General features: G+C 39.9%; 1 protein-coding gene across 4 annotated transcripts in view; it reads left to right on the top strand.

Moving 5' to 3' along the window:
• The window catches only part of TRIM55 (tripartite motif containing 55), a 36,484-nt gene that overhangs the window by 5,100 nt on the left and 15,109 nt on the right, over positions 1-16,275 (top strand). For 2 of the 4 annotated variants that reach the window (XM_077352278.1, XM_077352279.1), the window contains exons 3-9: positions 474-639; positions 2,944-3,039; positions 8,745-8,978; positions 10,751-10,773; positions 10,890-11,014; positions 13,966-14,183; positions 15,275-15,469. In XM_077352278.1, the coding sequence (XP_077208393.1) occupies positions 474-639; positions 2,944-3,039; positions 8,745-8,978; positions 10,751-10,773; positions 10,890-11,014; positions 13,966-14,183; positions 15,275-15,469 (1,057 nt within the window). Of the gene's footprint in view, positions 1-473; positions 640-2,943; positions 3,040-8,744; positions 8,979-10,750; positions 10,774-10,889; positions 11,015-13,965; positions 14,184-15,274; positions 15,584-16,275 lie in introns of all 4 variants that reach the window. The other 2 variants (XM_077352277.1, XM_077352276.1) reach the window with 1 other exon arrangement.

The raw sequence follows: 16,275 nt of genomic DNA, 5'->3' as shown, positions 1-16,275 counted from the left end.
TGCTGTTTTGCTTTTCAGATTTCTGATATTGCTGAGGTTTAGATTACATAAACTAAGCTTTCTTGGGTCAGATCAATGGTTCATCTACTGCAGCAGAGGCCAGAACCCAGCCTCTGTTGTTGGCCACCAGCAACTGATAGATATTAGGCTCCTGGTTATTTGTAACTCTCGGTCATTTCCTCCACAAGGACACTTCCTCTGGTGTAGGATCAATATGGTCTCAAATAATTCTTTTTAAACAGATGAGTAAAAGGCCAACATAGGATGATGAGAGATTGGGGTCAGGATGCAAACGGGATCTCAGAAAAATAGTTTCTGTAGACTTGATAAGCTCTTCTATAGATGCGGGGGTTCCTGAATTTCAGAGTTCTCTATTCTCAGTAATACTACTCTTTTTTGTGGTCATCCTTTTGTGTTCCATTTTGTTTGAACTGTAGTCTTTCCTGATTAGGATTTTTAAAATTTATTCGCAGGCCTGAAAGAAAAACTGAACAGCCGATGTGTGAAGAACATGAAGATGAGAAAATTAATATTTATTGCCTGAGTTGTGAAGTGCCCACATGTTCAATGTGCAAAGTTTTCGGTGCTCATAAAGATTGCCAGGTTGCACCTCTCACAAATGTTTTCCAAAGACAAAAGGTAAAAAGTAACAATACTTCTCATAAGTAAAATTCTAGTCACTTCTTTTAAAACAAGAAGTTGAAATAAAATGCTTTGTCCTCAGATTCTTCACCAGCATCGTGGGATTGCATTGTCTTTGTCTACCTTTAAAAATGCATTAGCTGAAACAGTTAATGATTAAGTGATTATCACTGAAACTCAGAACCAGCTGGGGTTACCAAGATTATTGAACTGAGATGTCCAAGCCCTGTGCATTGATAAGATCATTTTGATTTTTCTAAGTATATCTCAAATATATGTCTTTAAAATGACACACTCATGAGAGCACATGGTTGCCCATTGCACAGAGAATCTCCTTGCCCAAAGCAATAACCAAAACTACCAGAAATGTGAGACATCCCATGCAGTAGGATTAATGCCAATAGTTGCTAGACCAGATTTCAAGCATTGAGACTCCAAAGCATTTCTCAGTGTTTCCATCATGGTTAGCTAATGCATAATGCATGGCTCTGCAAAATATGCCCAGTTTCTATAGCCTTTCTTGATTTGTAATACCAAACTATTTTTTATGATTATTAACATGGTTGCTCCCCTCCAAATCTGTCCCAATTTATTTAGAATTGAGTCCACCCTCCAAATCATTTGAGAACTGAACCATGGGAATTTCTTTGCAATTTTTTTACTTACTTATGGCTCACTTACTTTGGCCATATCATGCAACCCAACTCATTGGAGAAAGCAATTAGGATTGGTCAGTGGAAAACGGAAAGCAGGCTGACAATGATCAAAAGGGACACCGGACAGAACATTACACAACTAAAAGAAGCGGTGCAAGATTGGAAATCGTGGTGGCAGTTGTGCCACAGGATCACCAAGAGTCAGACTCTACTGAATGGCTGACATCATCTTCATCATCATCATCATCCACCCTCCAAAGTAGCTGTTTTCTTCTATTGAACTGATCTCTGTAGTCTGGAGATCAGCTGTAATTCTAAGAGCTATAGTCCTTACCTGGAGATCGGTGGTCCTACTTAAAATATAGTGACATACTGTGCAATCCTATAAGCACTTTTCTACATGTAAGCCCCCATTAAACAGACTTGAGCAGAAAGAGTAACCCATTTAGGATTGCTCTCTAAATGTTCTCAGTCTCTGGTTTCAAGCTCTTAGAGACTCATTTTCTAGACGTGAGACAAAAAATATAGCACACTTTGTAAATCAGAACATTTTTGCCCACTGTTCAGGTAATAAGAGTAATATTTATCTTGACAGATATTGCCTTCTTTTAAATGGAATACTCCTTGTAATTTTTGCAGCCATCCATGCTCCCCTCATCTTTTTGCCAGCTGTAAAAGATCTATTTATTTATGCTATTCTCAGCCACCTGAAGCGGCTCCAAGTTCAGCATTGTCTACTCTGATTGACAGTTCTTTGCAGGATTCCAGGCTGAAGTCTTTCTCATGACCAACTACCTGGTCCTTTTTAAAAAGCTGGAGATGCCAGGGAATAAACTTGAGACCGTCTGCATGCAAAGAAAATGTTCTACCACATCCATAGCCCTGACTATAACCTGAACAGCTCCTGATTTGGAATATCCTCTTTAAAAATTCCTCGTAATTTCTTGAAGCAGAGCCCTTTACAAATGCTGTGCTTAGATGAAACAGTTATGCAGGCAGTATAATTATTTATGAATATGAGAGGTGGATAGATGATTTTGGTAAAAATATTTCATTTTCTAACTGGAGAAAATCTTGGGTGCTGTTCTTGGCTTCCCCATCATCATAAGAAGATTCAGTTTAATAAAGATATCTACTTAAAGCGTTATGAATATTCATATCATTATTATGTTCATATAATTTACTATTTTGGTGAGATATAATGTAAATGCTCTGAATAATCCTTCCCAAATTGCAGCATTTAGGAGACGTTCACTTAATGTGTATTCAAAGTAAATGCCCCAGAAAAAATTGAGAGCCGCTCAGAAACTGGAATAATTGAACACTGAAAAATTTCACAAAGTTAATAAAATCCTGCTGATTAGAGCTTACTCAGATAATATTCCTAAAGGATAAGAAGATTATTTGAATGAATAGGATGTCTGGCAGTAACTGACTTAATCTGTTGCAAATGTATATTGTTCAGCATGATTATTTATTGTGCCTTTTCAGAATTAGATTTTCCTGCTTCTTCAAACATGTACATTTACCAATATTTTTATGAGAATTTTTGAAATACAAGTCTCTCTAATGATAGCCATTAAGACCATTTAAAAAATCATCCACTGTGACATTTTATTTTTATTTTATTCTTGTTACTTTGCAGTCTGAGCTCAGTGATGGTATTGCAGTATTAGTGGGGAGTAATGACAGAATACAAGGAATTGTAAGTCAATTGGAGGAAACCTGCAGAACAGTTGAGGTAAGCAGTTAAACTTACAATGTACAGAGCTGATTTGACGTTGTAATTAGAACTATTTAGGTTGTAATTAGGACCAACAAAGACTTAGAGGGGGCACCTCATTTACTTCTCTACTATTTCCTCTATCACTTTCTTGAAAGCTCTCCCCTTTTCCTGCTTTCTTTCCTACCCTTTATCAGTTTCCTGTCTTCAGTTTTCCCTCTTACCCTTCCCATGGAACTCTGTCCCTGAGAAACCTCTGTATCGTCCTGGCTAATAGGCCAGGCCCAATTGCATGGTGGGAAATCCACAAGGATTTGTAGGGGGCACCTAATTTTCCTCTGTGCCTTCTTCCCCACTATTTCCAAGGCTTGAAGGCAGCCAATATTGTTGTAGTTGCCTAGCAACAGCCACTGATGGACCTCATTTCTTAAAGCTAAAGGTGTTAATTCTATTATTTTGAAGGTTTTTAAATCCCCTGGTTTTTTATTTTAGTTTTCAGATTTTATGCAAACCTGGTGCATTTATCAACTTATAGAAAAAATCTTTCTTGCAACAGGGGCTGAAGATATTAATTGCAAATTATTTATTTTACATCCCTTTTTTACGCTTCTATAAGCCACCTAAAGCTGTAACTACAACTATGAGCCTTTTGTGGGGAGAGAGGGACGTATTAATGAAATTATAGAAAATCACTCTGAGCCCTAGGGATAGATAGGGATATATAATAAATGAATGTGTATGTCCTGAACTGGATAGCTCAGGCTAGCCCGATCTCATCAGATCTCAGGAGAGCTCCAAAGAATACTAGGGTTGTGACATGGAAGCAGGCAGTGGCAAAACAACTCTGAATGTTTCTTGCCTTGAAAACCCTTTAGGGGTCAGCATAAGTTAGCTGTAGTATGACAGCATGCTCCACTACCATGTATGTATGTATCACAGATTGCTGCCAAAGTTCATTTGCCATTCTCACATCAAGGTCCCACTGTGTTGGAGGAAGATGAGTTGACCAACCCTTGCTAGAGCAGCATGGCTGAGACCTGGCCAGAACTGCTGATGACAACATGTACCATTTGCCAGTTATTTCCTCTCATGCCATCACCAATCACTCTGTTCTGACAGCACCAGTCTAGGAGTAGGCTATCATGGTCAGTAGTGTCTACACTGATTTGTGGAAGCTTTCCAGACTCTCAAGCTGAGCTTATGTCCTACCTGATCAATTTAATTGGAAATGCCAGGGATTGAATAGTGGATCTTCCACATGCAAAACAGATGCTCTACCACTGAACCTTGATGCATCCTCAACACACATGTACAGTCTTGTATTATGGGACTGTATCATGTGGAAGTGTGTAGGTACACAAAAGGAATTAATTCTGTCAGGAATTTGGCTCAATTGCATAGTAGGCTATCTGTAAAAAAACAATTACAGTGGTTCATTCAGGTGTAAAACTGAAGATATAATGAAAATGACTGCTGATTGATATACCCAAATTTTCTATTGGTTTACCTGCAGAAGAAAGCCCTTCTGAGCAGATTAATTACCTGCTGTTGCTGGGTCTGCATGACCTTTGTGTATGACTTCTTGCTGGTTACCATATTACTTTGGGAGTCATAACTCCCAGAAGGATCAATTAGAGAGGGTCAGTGCTTAATTGGGAGCATCATGCAGTCTGTTTACTCTACACACTTCCCCTGGAGACATCTGTAAGGGCATCTGAAACCTGCCACTCCTCTCATGACATTTTTCAGGCACAAGAAGCGTCATTTCTCTTTGCAGATAAGATCTCAGGTCCCGTTGCTGGCAAAGATCTGTGGCTTGACCATGTAACTTCTCCCTGTGGAGGCTGCAAGTACTGCAGGGAGATGCTCTTATGTCAGAACAGATACTGATAGCTGAGGTTTAGAACATCTGGGCTATACACAATGCATCAGGAAAAAGATGGAGAACTGCAGCTGGGCAACTCTACCCACAGTAGGCATCAAATAGGGCTTTGGTTGTTGAGGGGCCAATCTCACAGACACAATATTTATTTACTTATTTGATTTTTAGGATACCCCTCCCTGCAGAGAAGGCTTGGTGTGGCTTACATCAGAGGATTAATACATAGTTAAAACATTAAAACACATTTTAAAACAATCCAGGACCAGTAATTCTACTCATAAAAGATGCACTCCTGTGGATAAATTAGTGGGTTGCTCAGTTTTTAAAAATCTAATATTTCCCATTGTGGGAAGTGGAAATTAATAATTATTTATTTATTTATCTGTTCATTTATTTGTATTTATAAGCCGCCACTCCTGGACCAGCCAACTCATGGCTGCTAACAACATAAATTTAAAATACAGGAATTAAAATTACAAAATTTATAAACATTACAACCTTACTAAACATAAACCACCACCCCCATACAATTCTCCCAGGCTGCCATATTTCAAAGGTAGGTGCTAGGTGTTAGATGTTAGAGGTGTTATATCTTAATTTGATGTTAGGCTTGCTTGTTTTGTCCTCAACCATATGCCTGGCGGAAGAGTGCTGTTTTACAGGCCCCTCACAACAAATGCACTTCTTTGAAGCCAGAGATCATCAACAGATTAGAATGAATGGAACACAGCTCCTGGAATGCAGGTCAAATATGGGCCCTCCATAGGATCCTGGTAAGGATCCAAGCAGCTGCATTCTGCACCAGCTGTAATTTCTGGATGAAAGTCAAGGACAGGGCCATGTAGAATGAATTACAGTAGTCTTGTCTGGAGGTGACCGTCACATGGATCACTGTGGCCTGGTGTTGCAGGGGCAGATAGGGCACTAGTACCTTCGCTTGGTGTATGTGGAAAAACATCCACCTTGCTACTCTAAGTGATCTGTGCCTCCACGGTAAGAGAGGTGTCAAGGATCACTCCCAAATTCCTAACAGTGGGTGCAGCTATCAGTTGCACACCATCCAGGCTTCCTAGTCATGCTTCTTCTTCTGAGCCCTTCCTCCCAGTCACAGTCTTTTTTTTTGGGGGGGGTGGTAAATGTTTTGATATAACAGAATTCCATTTAAAGTACCTTTCAGGATATCATTGCAAAATCTGTGCCTCAGAACTTTAAAAAATAGACACTTCTAAATTGCATACCACATGCAGCCCCAGGCCTAGATTCTGGGCAGGGTCTACTTGAAACAAAAGCATGGCTAATAACTATTAAATATTGGCTGCAACTATAATACAATTTGGATCCAAATAGTCTCAATTATCAAATGCTTGTGAAATCTAACTCGTCCAACTGGTTAGCCCTTATCAAAACAAAAATTAGATATTTGGGTATATCCATGGATTCATTCTCTCAGCATTTGGTAAAGCACAGAATTCTAGATATTGAAGCACAAAACCTTAACAGTACAGCTTATGAAACTTTCTCATCCATCCCCTGAACCTGGAGATTTCACTGGAAGCAGGCCAGATAGCTCCATATCTTTACCATCCTCAAATACCAGATCAACACAGTGCCTTTTTTTTGGCCAGATCTAATGCTTTATTTAAAAAGTAGCATATTCACAGATAGTGTCCATGGTAAACAAGAAAAATTGAAATTACCTTGCATGTGCTTTTTTATTGTCCCTTCTACACAGATATCCATACAAAATACTTAAGCCCCATTTTTTAATTTAAGATTGGACTTCTGGATCTTTTAAATGTTTATTTCCTTTTGAATAATAACAACTCTAAAATAACACATATTTATTATTTTGAAGAAGTTGAAGAAGAAGAGTTAGTTCTTATATGCCGCTTTTCTCTACCCGAAGGAGGCTCAAAGCAGCCTACAATCACCTTCCCTTTCCTTTCCCCACAACAGACATCCTGTGAGGTGGTTGAGGCCGAGAGAGCCCTGATATCACTGCTCGGTCAGAACAGCTTTGTCAGTGCCATGGCGAGCCCAAGGTCACCCAGCTGGTTGCATGTGGGGGAGTGCGGAATCAAACGCAGCATGCCAGATTAGAAGTCCATACTCCCAACCACTACACCAAACTGATTCTTTGTTTTCATTCTGTCATTTTATTCAATTTGAACCTTTACATCTTTTTATCCTAATTTTATTGTGTTAGTTTTATATGCCAATAAAGGATTTTTTGATTGTGAGGGGGAAAACAGATACCTGAGGCAACAGTTGCAATATCACGTGATAGATGATGGAGAGCCTCCAGATGCTGGGATAAAGGCCGTTTAAATTCAACACTTGGTTATTCTAATTGGCAGAGAAATCCATTACGGTTCCTTATGTAACCAAAGGAAGGGACAGGAAATAGTATATCAAACAAGGTCCAAAATATTTTAAAACCCCGAACTAAGTACTGGGAGAAAAGAAAAAAAGCAGTTAAAAGTCAAAACTTTGTTGTCAGGAAGGCATTGCTTTGCAAGGATGAAATTGGATACTATCAGGAGTTTGCAGGCACCAATGAGCCTTTTAAGTAAGCCAACTGAGATACATAGAATCAAACAAAAGCAGAGCCTCCTTAGGATTCAAGTTTTAACTGAGTCAAACACCAACAAGATGTCAGAAGTGTATAGAAAATGATAAATTAAGAAAGAGAAGCAATTTCTAAGACCAAAGTCTAAGATTTCCAACACTGACTCACATCCAATAACTACTCCCCCGCCCCTTCTCCAGTTTCCATATTGTCAGATTTGAGCAAGGGAGATGTTCATAGTTCCCCCACCACCACCACCTTCATTGCATTTTAATAGGCTTTGCATCCATAAATAATCCAAGAGATTATGGAAAACAGCCTTCATAATGTTTACATAAGAAGAATCTTCCAAATTATAGTTATTCATTTCACATGATCATCATCTCAGTTGGCCATCAGTTTGACCTTGAAATTTACCAAGTGAAGAGAACTACCTGGAGAGAGATATAACCTGCTCTTTATTCTCATAAGGGACGTGGGCTGCAATGCTTTGCACAGTTGGATTCAATGGGATTTGAACAGCCTGCGCGACCAGGTTTACAGCCCCGTTTATTGATGCATTGCAGACTATTTTCTGACCTAGCTTAAATTAGCTCACTGAAAACTTTGAACAAGGCACAGCTCCTAAAAGAGCAAGTCTGGTTATTTACTTCTGGTTTCAAATTCAAAGGCAGATCCTGCTCAGCTATATTAAGCTCCTATGACTGGCACAAGATTTTTGAGTTTTCAGTTTCTTTTAAGAAAGAAACCCCATTTCCAACAAATGCAAATGCGTGTGATATGACCAAGAATAATCATAGGTACAAAAGTCTATCTAGAGAGAAAAATACTTTAAAAGCCGCTGTGCTTCATAGTTTTGGATGTGCTTCGTAATTAAACTGTGCTGTATAATTAACTTTCAGTGCCCTATCTCCAGCTTTCAAGATATTTGTCACAGCCATTATAATAATTTTAATGTTGGGAGCATTTTCTAAGGCAAGTTTGGATCAGGAATGCACATTATAGCACAATTGTATCCCTTTATCCTTAGAATAGAACGGAATGCTAGAATATCCCTACAGTAATCCAACAGCTGTGAAACATGTTATTTACTTAGAAAACTGATGAGATGCCTCTTCACAGAACCTGCTTGAAATCCAACAGATTTAATTTAAAGAACTGCAGAAGCCTTGGGGGCCTTTAATTCAGGGAGGGGAGATTTGATGAAAGCAATTCCCAGAATTTCTGGATATTAAAAAATGCTGACAGTGTAAGCTTTAACATATTTTATAGGAATGCTGCAAAAGGCAGAAGGAGCAATTGTGTGAAAAATTTGATTATTTGTACGCCATATTAGAAGAAAGAAAAAGTGAGATGACGCAAGTAATTACTCGGAGTCAAGAGGAGAAACTGGAACATGTCCGGTCTCTGATTAAAAAGTATGCAGACCATTTGGAGGCCGTATCCAAACTTGTGGAATCAGGCATCCAGTTCATGGAAGAACCAGAGATGGCTGTATTTTTACAGGTATGTTAGAGAGACTCCAAAAACAAGTAGAAAATTCAGTCTTGCAAATTCAAAATTGCTCTTTTTGTTTCTTCATTTACATATTCTCAGTAGCTCCTCTTGTCATTGCCTGGAAAGTATTATTTTAGTATTACTATCACTCTACTCAGTAATGGCCATCAGGGGTATCTGCATGTCTATGCTTGGGAATTTTTCATCCATTGATTCTGCAAATGTTTTGTTCAGGTACTGTCTGTTGCTATCGCAAGTATCAAGCAGTTGACTTGCTAATCAACTAAGTTATGTTCAATGGTCTCCAGGCTAGTAGACTGGTTAAGAGAGAAGACAAAGATGAATACAAATTATACTTTACCAAACAGTTTTCTATCATGTTGTGCATGCACACAAGTGTCCAGAAGACAGGAGCTTTTGCTAAACATAATATGAAGCAAGGAATATGTTGAAAAAATCCCTGGATTGTCTTATATCACATTTTTGCCATTGTGACATGCTTTCATATGGTCAATAGGCAGATGAATCTAATTTCTGCATATGTTTAATTCAGATTTTAATAGGAATCTTCATACAGTATCTAATTTAGTTTTTCAAACTTATTTTTGCCCCCACACAATGGAGTTGGGGCCTAAAGCATAAGGTGAGGTCAGATATCTCTTATTTAAAAAGTCACATCTTCTACATCAGAGCATAATGGATCCCCCCCCCTTTTCAGAACATGACAGCTTTGCAAAGAGATGCCACTACACTGCAGAGTTCCTTATGTTTGCAGTTTTGAGCTGGGAAATCCACCTACACCATTCTATTCATAGATCTCATAGACAGAGTCAGGGCTGGGTTGACCATTACGTTAAATACTTTCAAGTCTAGGAAACCAGGGAAATTGAGTCTGTCAATACAATTTAATTATTTTTGGAGTTTTCCAATTTGAAAAATGTAACTGTTCTGTTCCTTTATAAAATCTCCTGCAGCTTATAAGAGATGAGGAGCTCACTCATTTCTTAGAATCATAGAATAATAGAATTGGAAGGGACCTCATGCACTATGCAGGACATTCACAACCCTTTCGCTCATCCACTGTAACCTGCCACCCCCTTGAGCCTTCACAGAAGCAGCCTCTCTGTCAGATAGCTATCCAGCCTCTGTTTAAAAATCTCCAAAGATGGAGAACCCACTACCACCCGAGGAAGCCTGTTCCACTGATAAGCAGTTCTAACTGTTGGGAATTTCTTCCAGATCATTAGACAGAATTTCTTTTGAATTAATTTCATCTGGTTCTGGTCTGTCCCTCCAGGGTAAGAGAGAACAACTCTGCTCCATCCTCGATATGGCAGCCTTTTAAATACTTGAAGGTGGTTATCAAATCCCCTCTCAGTCATCTCCTCTCCAGGCTAAACTTGACAGGGCAACAGTGGCAATATACACAGTTGTAGGAAAACAGAGAATGATAGTAGCCTGCTACTGCTTAGCCTGAAGAACAAAATGAAGGTGCTTTCTGAACTGGGGTAGATGTTCAGGGTGTACCAGTTTATTCCCCCAGTGGCATGGCTGTGTGAGAGCATACATAAAACTGTCCAGGAGAACCCACAAAGAAACATACCTTATGGGAGAAAAGGTGTGGCCCTCCCTGGAAGGGTCCCTGCTTTCACAGTCACTGTCAGTCTGAACATAGGCTAGCAGTCAGTAAGCATTTACTCACAGTCTAAATGCTTGGGGGTTGATGGGATTAACAGTTTAAGGAGTTATTAATCCCACTGGTTTTGTTTTGTTTTTCACAGAATGCCAAAACATTGCTACAAAAGTAAGTCCTTCCCTTTCAAGACAATATGCATGTTTTCCACATTTATCACGAGCTCCCAGTTTTCAAACCATTCCTTTGCAGTCTCTAAGGCGAACGACACTTTGCTTCTATTTTAGAATTACTGAAGCCTCTAAAGCATTTCAGATGGAAAAAATAGAGGCTGGCTATGAAAACATGAGCCACTTCACAGTCAACCTCAACAGAGAAGAAAAGATAATACGAGAAATTGATTTTTACAGAGGTACGTGCTTTCTCTTCTTTCTTTTTTTTAAAAAAAATCAAGTTGGTTTCTTTTAATTACGGAAGTACATCCTTTGTGGGAAGACAGCCTGTCAGGAATATGGTGAAGAGACCTTTTTGACATTCCAAAAATGTGACACGTCTCATAATCAAAAGTAAACCTGCATGAAGACTAACACAGTATGCTTTAAATACTTTTCTTCTTTAATCAAATCTGATGCCTTAGCCCTCAGGATGTGCACAGCCATTTTTGAGAGTCAAACATCCTGTACCCCACCAGAGTTATTAACCTGTTTGACCTGCTTGTATGACTAGGCAGAAGCACAACAGCTCTTAGCAACAGCATTGCATGGGAGAACACTTCCCTGAATAAAAGCACCTACATTATCATGGAAAGGGAACAGGGATTGATAGCATATAGTTACCCAGATAGAAAAGCTTAACTTCCACCAGACCTACTCTACCAATAATTCTGGGTTTCTATTAAAACATGTTCAAATATGTAGCCATGTTGGTCAGAAGCAGCACAATAAAATCAGAGTCCAGTGGCACCTTTAAGACCAACTAAGATTTATTCAGGGCATGAGCTTTCGAGTGCAAGCACTCTTTCTCGGACTTGCACTCAAAAGCTCACACCTTGAATAAATCTTTGTTGGTCTTAAAGGTGTCACTGGACTCTGATTTTATTGTATTAAAACATATATAATAATAAATAATACCATGTATTTTACACCACTATTGTCAAGAAAACACGCTGTTGTTTAAGATACCTTTATTTAACAAGGTATGTTGCAGCTCTATTGGAGACCTCCTGACGCCATTAAGTTATTGAGAACTTTTAGTTCTTTCATGGGGACTAGGATTTTGGTCCATACGTTCCTTCTTCCCTTCATAGTTCCTATTATGTACAACCAAGAGTTCAGTCAGCTATTTCTATGAAATGTATTGCCCCTGTCGTGTCATTCAAAGCAGAGTTGCACCCTTGTAAGACTATTGACTTCTCCTTAACAAAGTCTGCTTAGAATGGTATAGTCAATACTATTCTCAAACAACTTGAAACAGGAAGGAGTATTTGAAAGGCGTTTAGTCATTTGGATTTGCCTTCTTAAAGGGCCGACTTTTCTGTACGTTTCTGCATTAAAATCTGCCTCTCCAGACACAGACCTGAATTGATGTCTGACTCATGCATTTTGGAAATTCCCAGTTTCAGTGATTTCATCAGTTAAGGCAGAATCTAATTCAGAGATGCTCAATGTGGAAATGCATGCATCTTTTTCCCGGTGCCCACCATTTTGAGTTGTTTGGGCATGCCCCTTTCCCTGTTGCCATCCTCCTTCCCACACCTGTGGGAAAGGTACCCAAAAGCTTCCCACTTTCATCTGCCCCCCCCCTCAAAGAAAGCCTTCTTGGGACCATCATCTGATTCACAGGTGGATTGAAAAAATGGTGCCTGCTTGCACCTTTCTTTAAATTGAACTCTTTCATTCCAGCATTCTGTATCCTCAATCAGCTCCCCTCTCCTCCCCAGAGATACTGGATGTTATTTTAAAACAACAACTAGGCTATTGCATTACAACACCGCTGCACTGTAATGCACAAAACCTGTTTTAATACGTAGAAGCAGAGAAAGCGGCAGGAGGCAACTGCTGGGGACATGATAGTGTACTCCTGAGTGGATTCAGCCAGACAGAAACAGCCCCCGTACAGCCAGCCCTCTTTGGCAGGGAAGCAGCAGGACTGATTGCAGAACAGAAAGGGGGCTCCTGCAGCTGCCGTTGTGGCAGGCTCCAGTGTGCAGGGACTTCGGCAGAGACCCATAGTGCTGAGGCATGGGAAAGCTCACCACCCTCCCTCAGCACCTGCCTCTTGGCATGGGGAGAGGGAAAAGGGGAGAGGAGTGATTGAGGACACAGAATGCTGGAATGAAAGGGTGCAATTTAAAGAAAGGTGCAAGAAGGCACCATTTTTTCAAACCATCTGTAAATTAGGCAATGCTGCTGAAAAGGCTTGTGGGGGAGGAGAAAGATGTAGAGCAGGTGGAAGAGGGAGTGCTTGGGCACCTTTCTCATGGGAGGGTAGAGAATGGTGCAATGAAGAGTCACAAAGAAAAGAAAGAGGCAAGCAGGCATCATTTTGCAAAAAAAAAAAACCTTTTTGGAAAACAGGAAGGGAGCAAAGCATCAGGGGAGGCTGCCTGCTTCTGACTCTCAGTGCAGAAAACATATGGTGAATTTCAGCCTGGGAAAGGATGGGAGGAAAGCCCAAATGCAGAAAGCAAATGACACTTCATAGCATCCAATCAAAATCCAAAGTGAGGGTAATACAGAAATGGTCATGGCATACTCATGCATTCTGGGAGCAAAGGGCTTGGTTCCAGGCTAATATTTCCATGGATGCAAAGATTTCCTTGGAATCCTTGGGAACAAGTGACCACCACAAACAGAATTTCTAGCCTGGACCAAGCCAGTCACATTTAGAGGGCTATTTCAAGCAATTGCCTTCTACGCCCATTGAAGCACATGGCTTCAGAAGGGTGTAACTCTTCTCAGGATAATAGAGTACATCTGTCTTTATTCTACATTAGTGTGTGTGTGTTTAGTTTTAGTGTTCTTGATTATTTGATAGACAAAATGCATGCATATTGAAAACTGAATTTGTTCTCCAGATGACATATTTGATTTAATTTTTGGACAAGGAGGGCTCCTCTAACATTACCCCTCCAAACACTGCACTGATTTCCTCTTTCTTGGATTTTTTCTCTATGGCAGAGACTTCACAGAAAACTATGTTGTGTTGTTGACTTTCTGACACTGTTTTCCTTTAATGAGGCTATGCCAGAATTGCTCATATAAAGGAGAATAATAGCTCAGAATGAACCCTCAGTTTACAAAGCATTTACACATTTTATTGTAATGGAAACCAGCATTGTGCTTCATCTCTGTGTTCCATTAGAGGAAGAAGAGGATGAGGAAGAGGATGTGGTTGAAGGTGAAGAATTTGATGAAGCCCACACAGAATCATCTGGTGGGGAGGATGAAGTATCTGAACTGCCATCTCAGAAGCCCCAACTGGATACTCCACCAAAGGACGCGCCAGCTGTACCTCAGATGAATTCAGCCCCATCACTACCACCTCCAGCAACAAATGCTGCCACCACCACATCTAATCAAGTAATTACTTGGTGTTAGCTGTATCCCTGTGTCCTAGTCAGCTATTGATCACAAGGTAGAAAAGGCTTGGTGTCTTTTTTTTAATTTACAGATTAAACTGAAATTGAAGTAAATATGCTGAGATGTGAAAGTGGACAAGTCTCTCCCCCCCCCCTCAGCCAGATCCTGATAGCAGACAAGATCCCACCTGGGCAGGAGAAAAACAACACCTGAGAGAAAGGTTCTAGGTGCAGTATCAGCTGGTAGGGGGACAGACCCATCAATATCCCTCATCTGAGTTTTAAATTGTCCCCACTTGACATATTATTGAGGAAAACCTTAATTTAAAATCACAAGTCACCAATCACAATATGTACTTTGGCATTAAACCAGTCACAAATTTGTGTCCATTTTATAAGAATGAAGGGTAGAATGAAATTGTGAGGGATAAAGGATTTAGAGCAGCAAGTTCCTGTCCTTATCTGTGTACATTCGTTGGAATGTATGTAATCTCTGTGCAATCAGACATTACATACATTCCAAACCTGAGGGACAAGTAGGTAATTTTAGATTCTACCAGGGGTGGCCAAACAGTGGCTCTCCAGATGTCAATGGACTACAATTCCCATGAGTCCCTCACAGTGCACTGGCAGGGGCTCATGGGAATTGTAGTCCATGGACATCTGGAGAGCCACCGTTTGGCCACCCCTGGGGGTTTTAGATGGTAATGTATTCTCCAAATGCAAAGCTATATTTTGCCTGGGGGAGGGCTTGCTAAGCTAGTAAACAGGGTGCCGGATTTCTGTCTCAAAGTCTAACCCTGACAGCATTCTGTTGCAGCTAAGAAGCTTGGTCAAGCAATGTACAGATGTGGAGATATGATGATGACATATTTCTCTGCTGGCCTGATTATTTATTATTGTCCTTCAAAGTGTTCCTCAGTTGCTGCCACCAAGCAAAGCCAATATGGCAAATCCAAAGACAATGTCAATGGTCTTCTTGGTTCCTCCAGAGAAACCTTTGGCTAGATATCCAAAAAGGCCCCGTTTTGTGTCAGAGACTGTCTCTCCAAGCGTTGTTTTTCTTTTCTTTTTTTAATATGTTCAATTAAGGGTGAAGTTGTGCTGATTCCTACTCAGCAGTCTGCCGAACCAGAAGCTGACATGCAATCAAGTGGAGACCCAATCAATCCTTTGTTTTATCCTAGCTGGTATAAGGTTCAGCCACGGCAAACCAACAATTCAAATGCAGTCCCAGTGAATGAAACAAGCAATTCAGATACAGTCCCAGTGGCCGAAAACAGGCAGGTAGGGCCTTCTGTTCCTGTAGAGGTGAATGTAAAGAAGACAGAGACAGCTACAGCAAATGGGAGTCCTGCTGTGAGTGGTAAGGAAGCAAATACACCCACAGCTACTTCACAGGTTAGTATATAGTTTCAGGGTATATTGAAAAGTGGTAATTACAAAACAAAATACATAAGTGCATTCATATCTCTGATACATGTCAATATAAAGGGGAAAATCACTGACATTTCAAAAAGTAATCATTTGATTTTTGTAAAAAAAAATGTAAGCCACATTCTCAAATGTAGGTACATACAAAATTGTAAATTATTGTATGCTATTTATTTTATTCCTTCATTTGATGGTCTTATGATGGTGTCAGTGATGGCAACGAGCTGATATTTTGTGTTTGTACTGATTTTACAATTTACCTGATCACTTTGGAATGAGTTGATGTACACGTGGATCAGCATCACACGCAAGTCACACCTTCAGAAATCATTTCAAAGGGCTTCAGAACCCCTGTTTGGCAATCACAACAAAACTGCAGTACATATAAGTGCTCTAAAGTAAAACTAGCAAAATGGTTAAGACCCGTAAGGTGTATGGCCAAAACTCAGATGTCATGTTATGTGTGCGCAGAGTTTATGATTTCTCAAGCAGTAGTCTCCCTCACCTTCCAATATGCTGTTCAGAAATATTTGAAATGCAGGAGAAGCAGTTTGTGGTGTGGCATAAGTTGCTCTTAAAACAAAGAATGTAAAAAAACAGAAGCTCTTGAACTTACCTCAAGTAATTCTTTGAATCCTGATTCATGCCAATAAAACCTT

The sequence above is a fragment of the Paroedura picta genome, chromosome 9, assembly GCF_049243985.1.
Source record: "Paroedura picta isolate Pp20150507F chromosome 9, Ppicta_v3.0, whole genome shotgun sequence".
Classification (NCBI taxonomy): Eukaryota; Metazoa; Chordata; class Lepidosauria; order Squamata; family Gekkonidae; genus Paroedura; species Paroedura picta.
The sequence above is the reverse complement of the archived record's forward strand: the minus strand, read 5'-3'. Positions and strand labels throughout refer to the sequence as shown.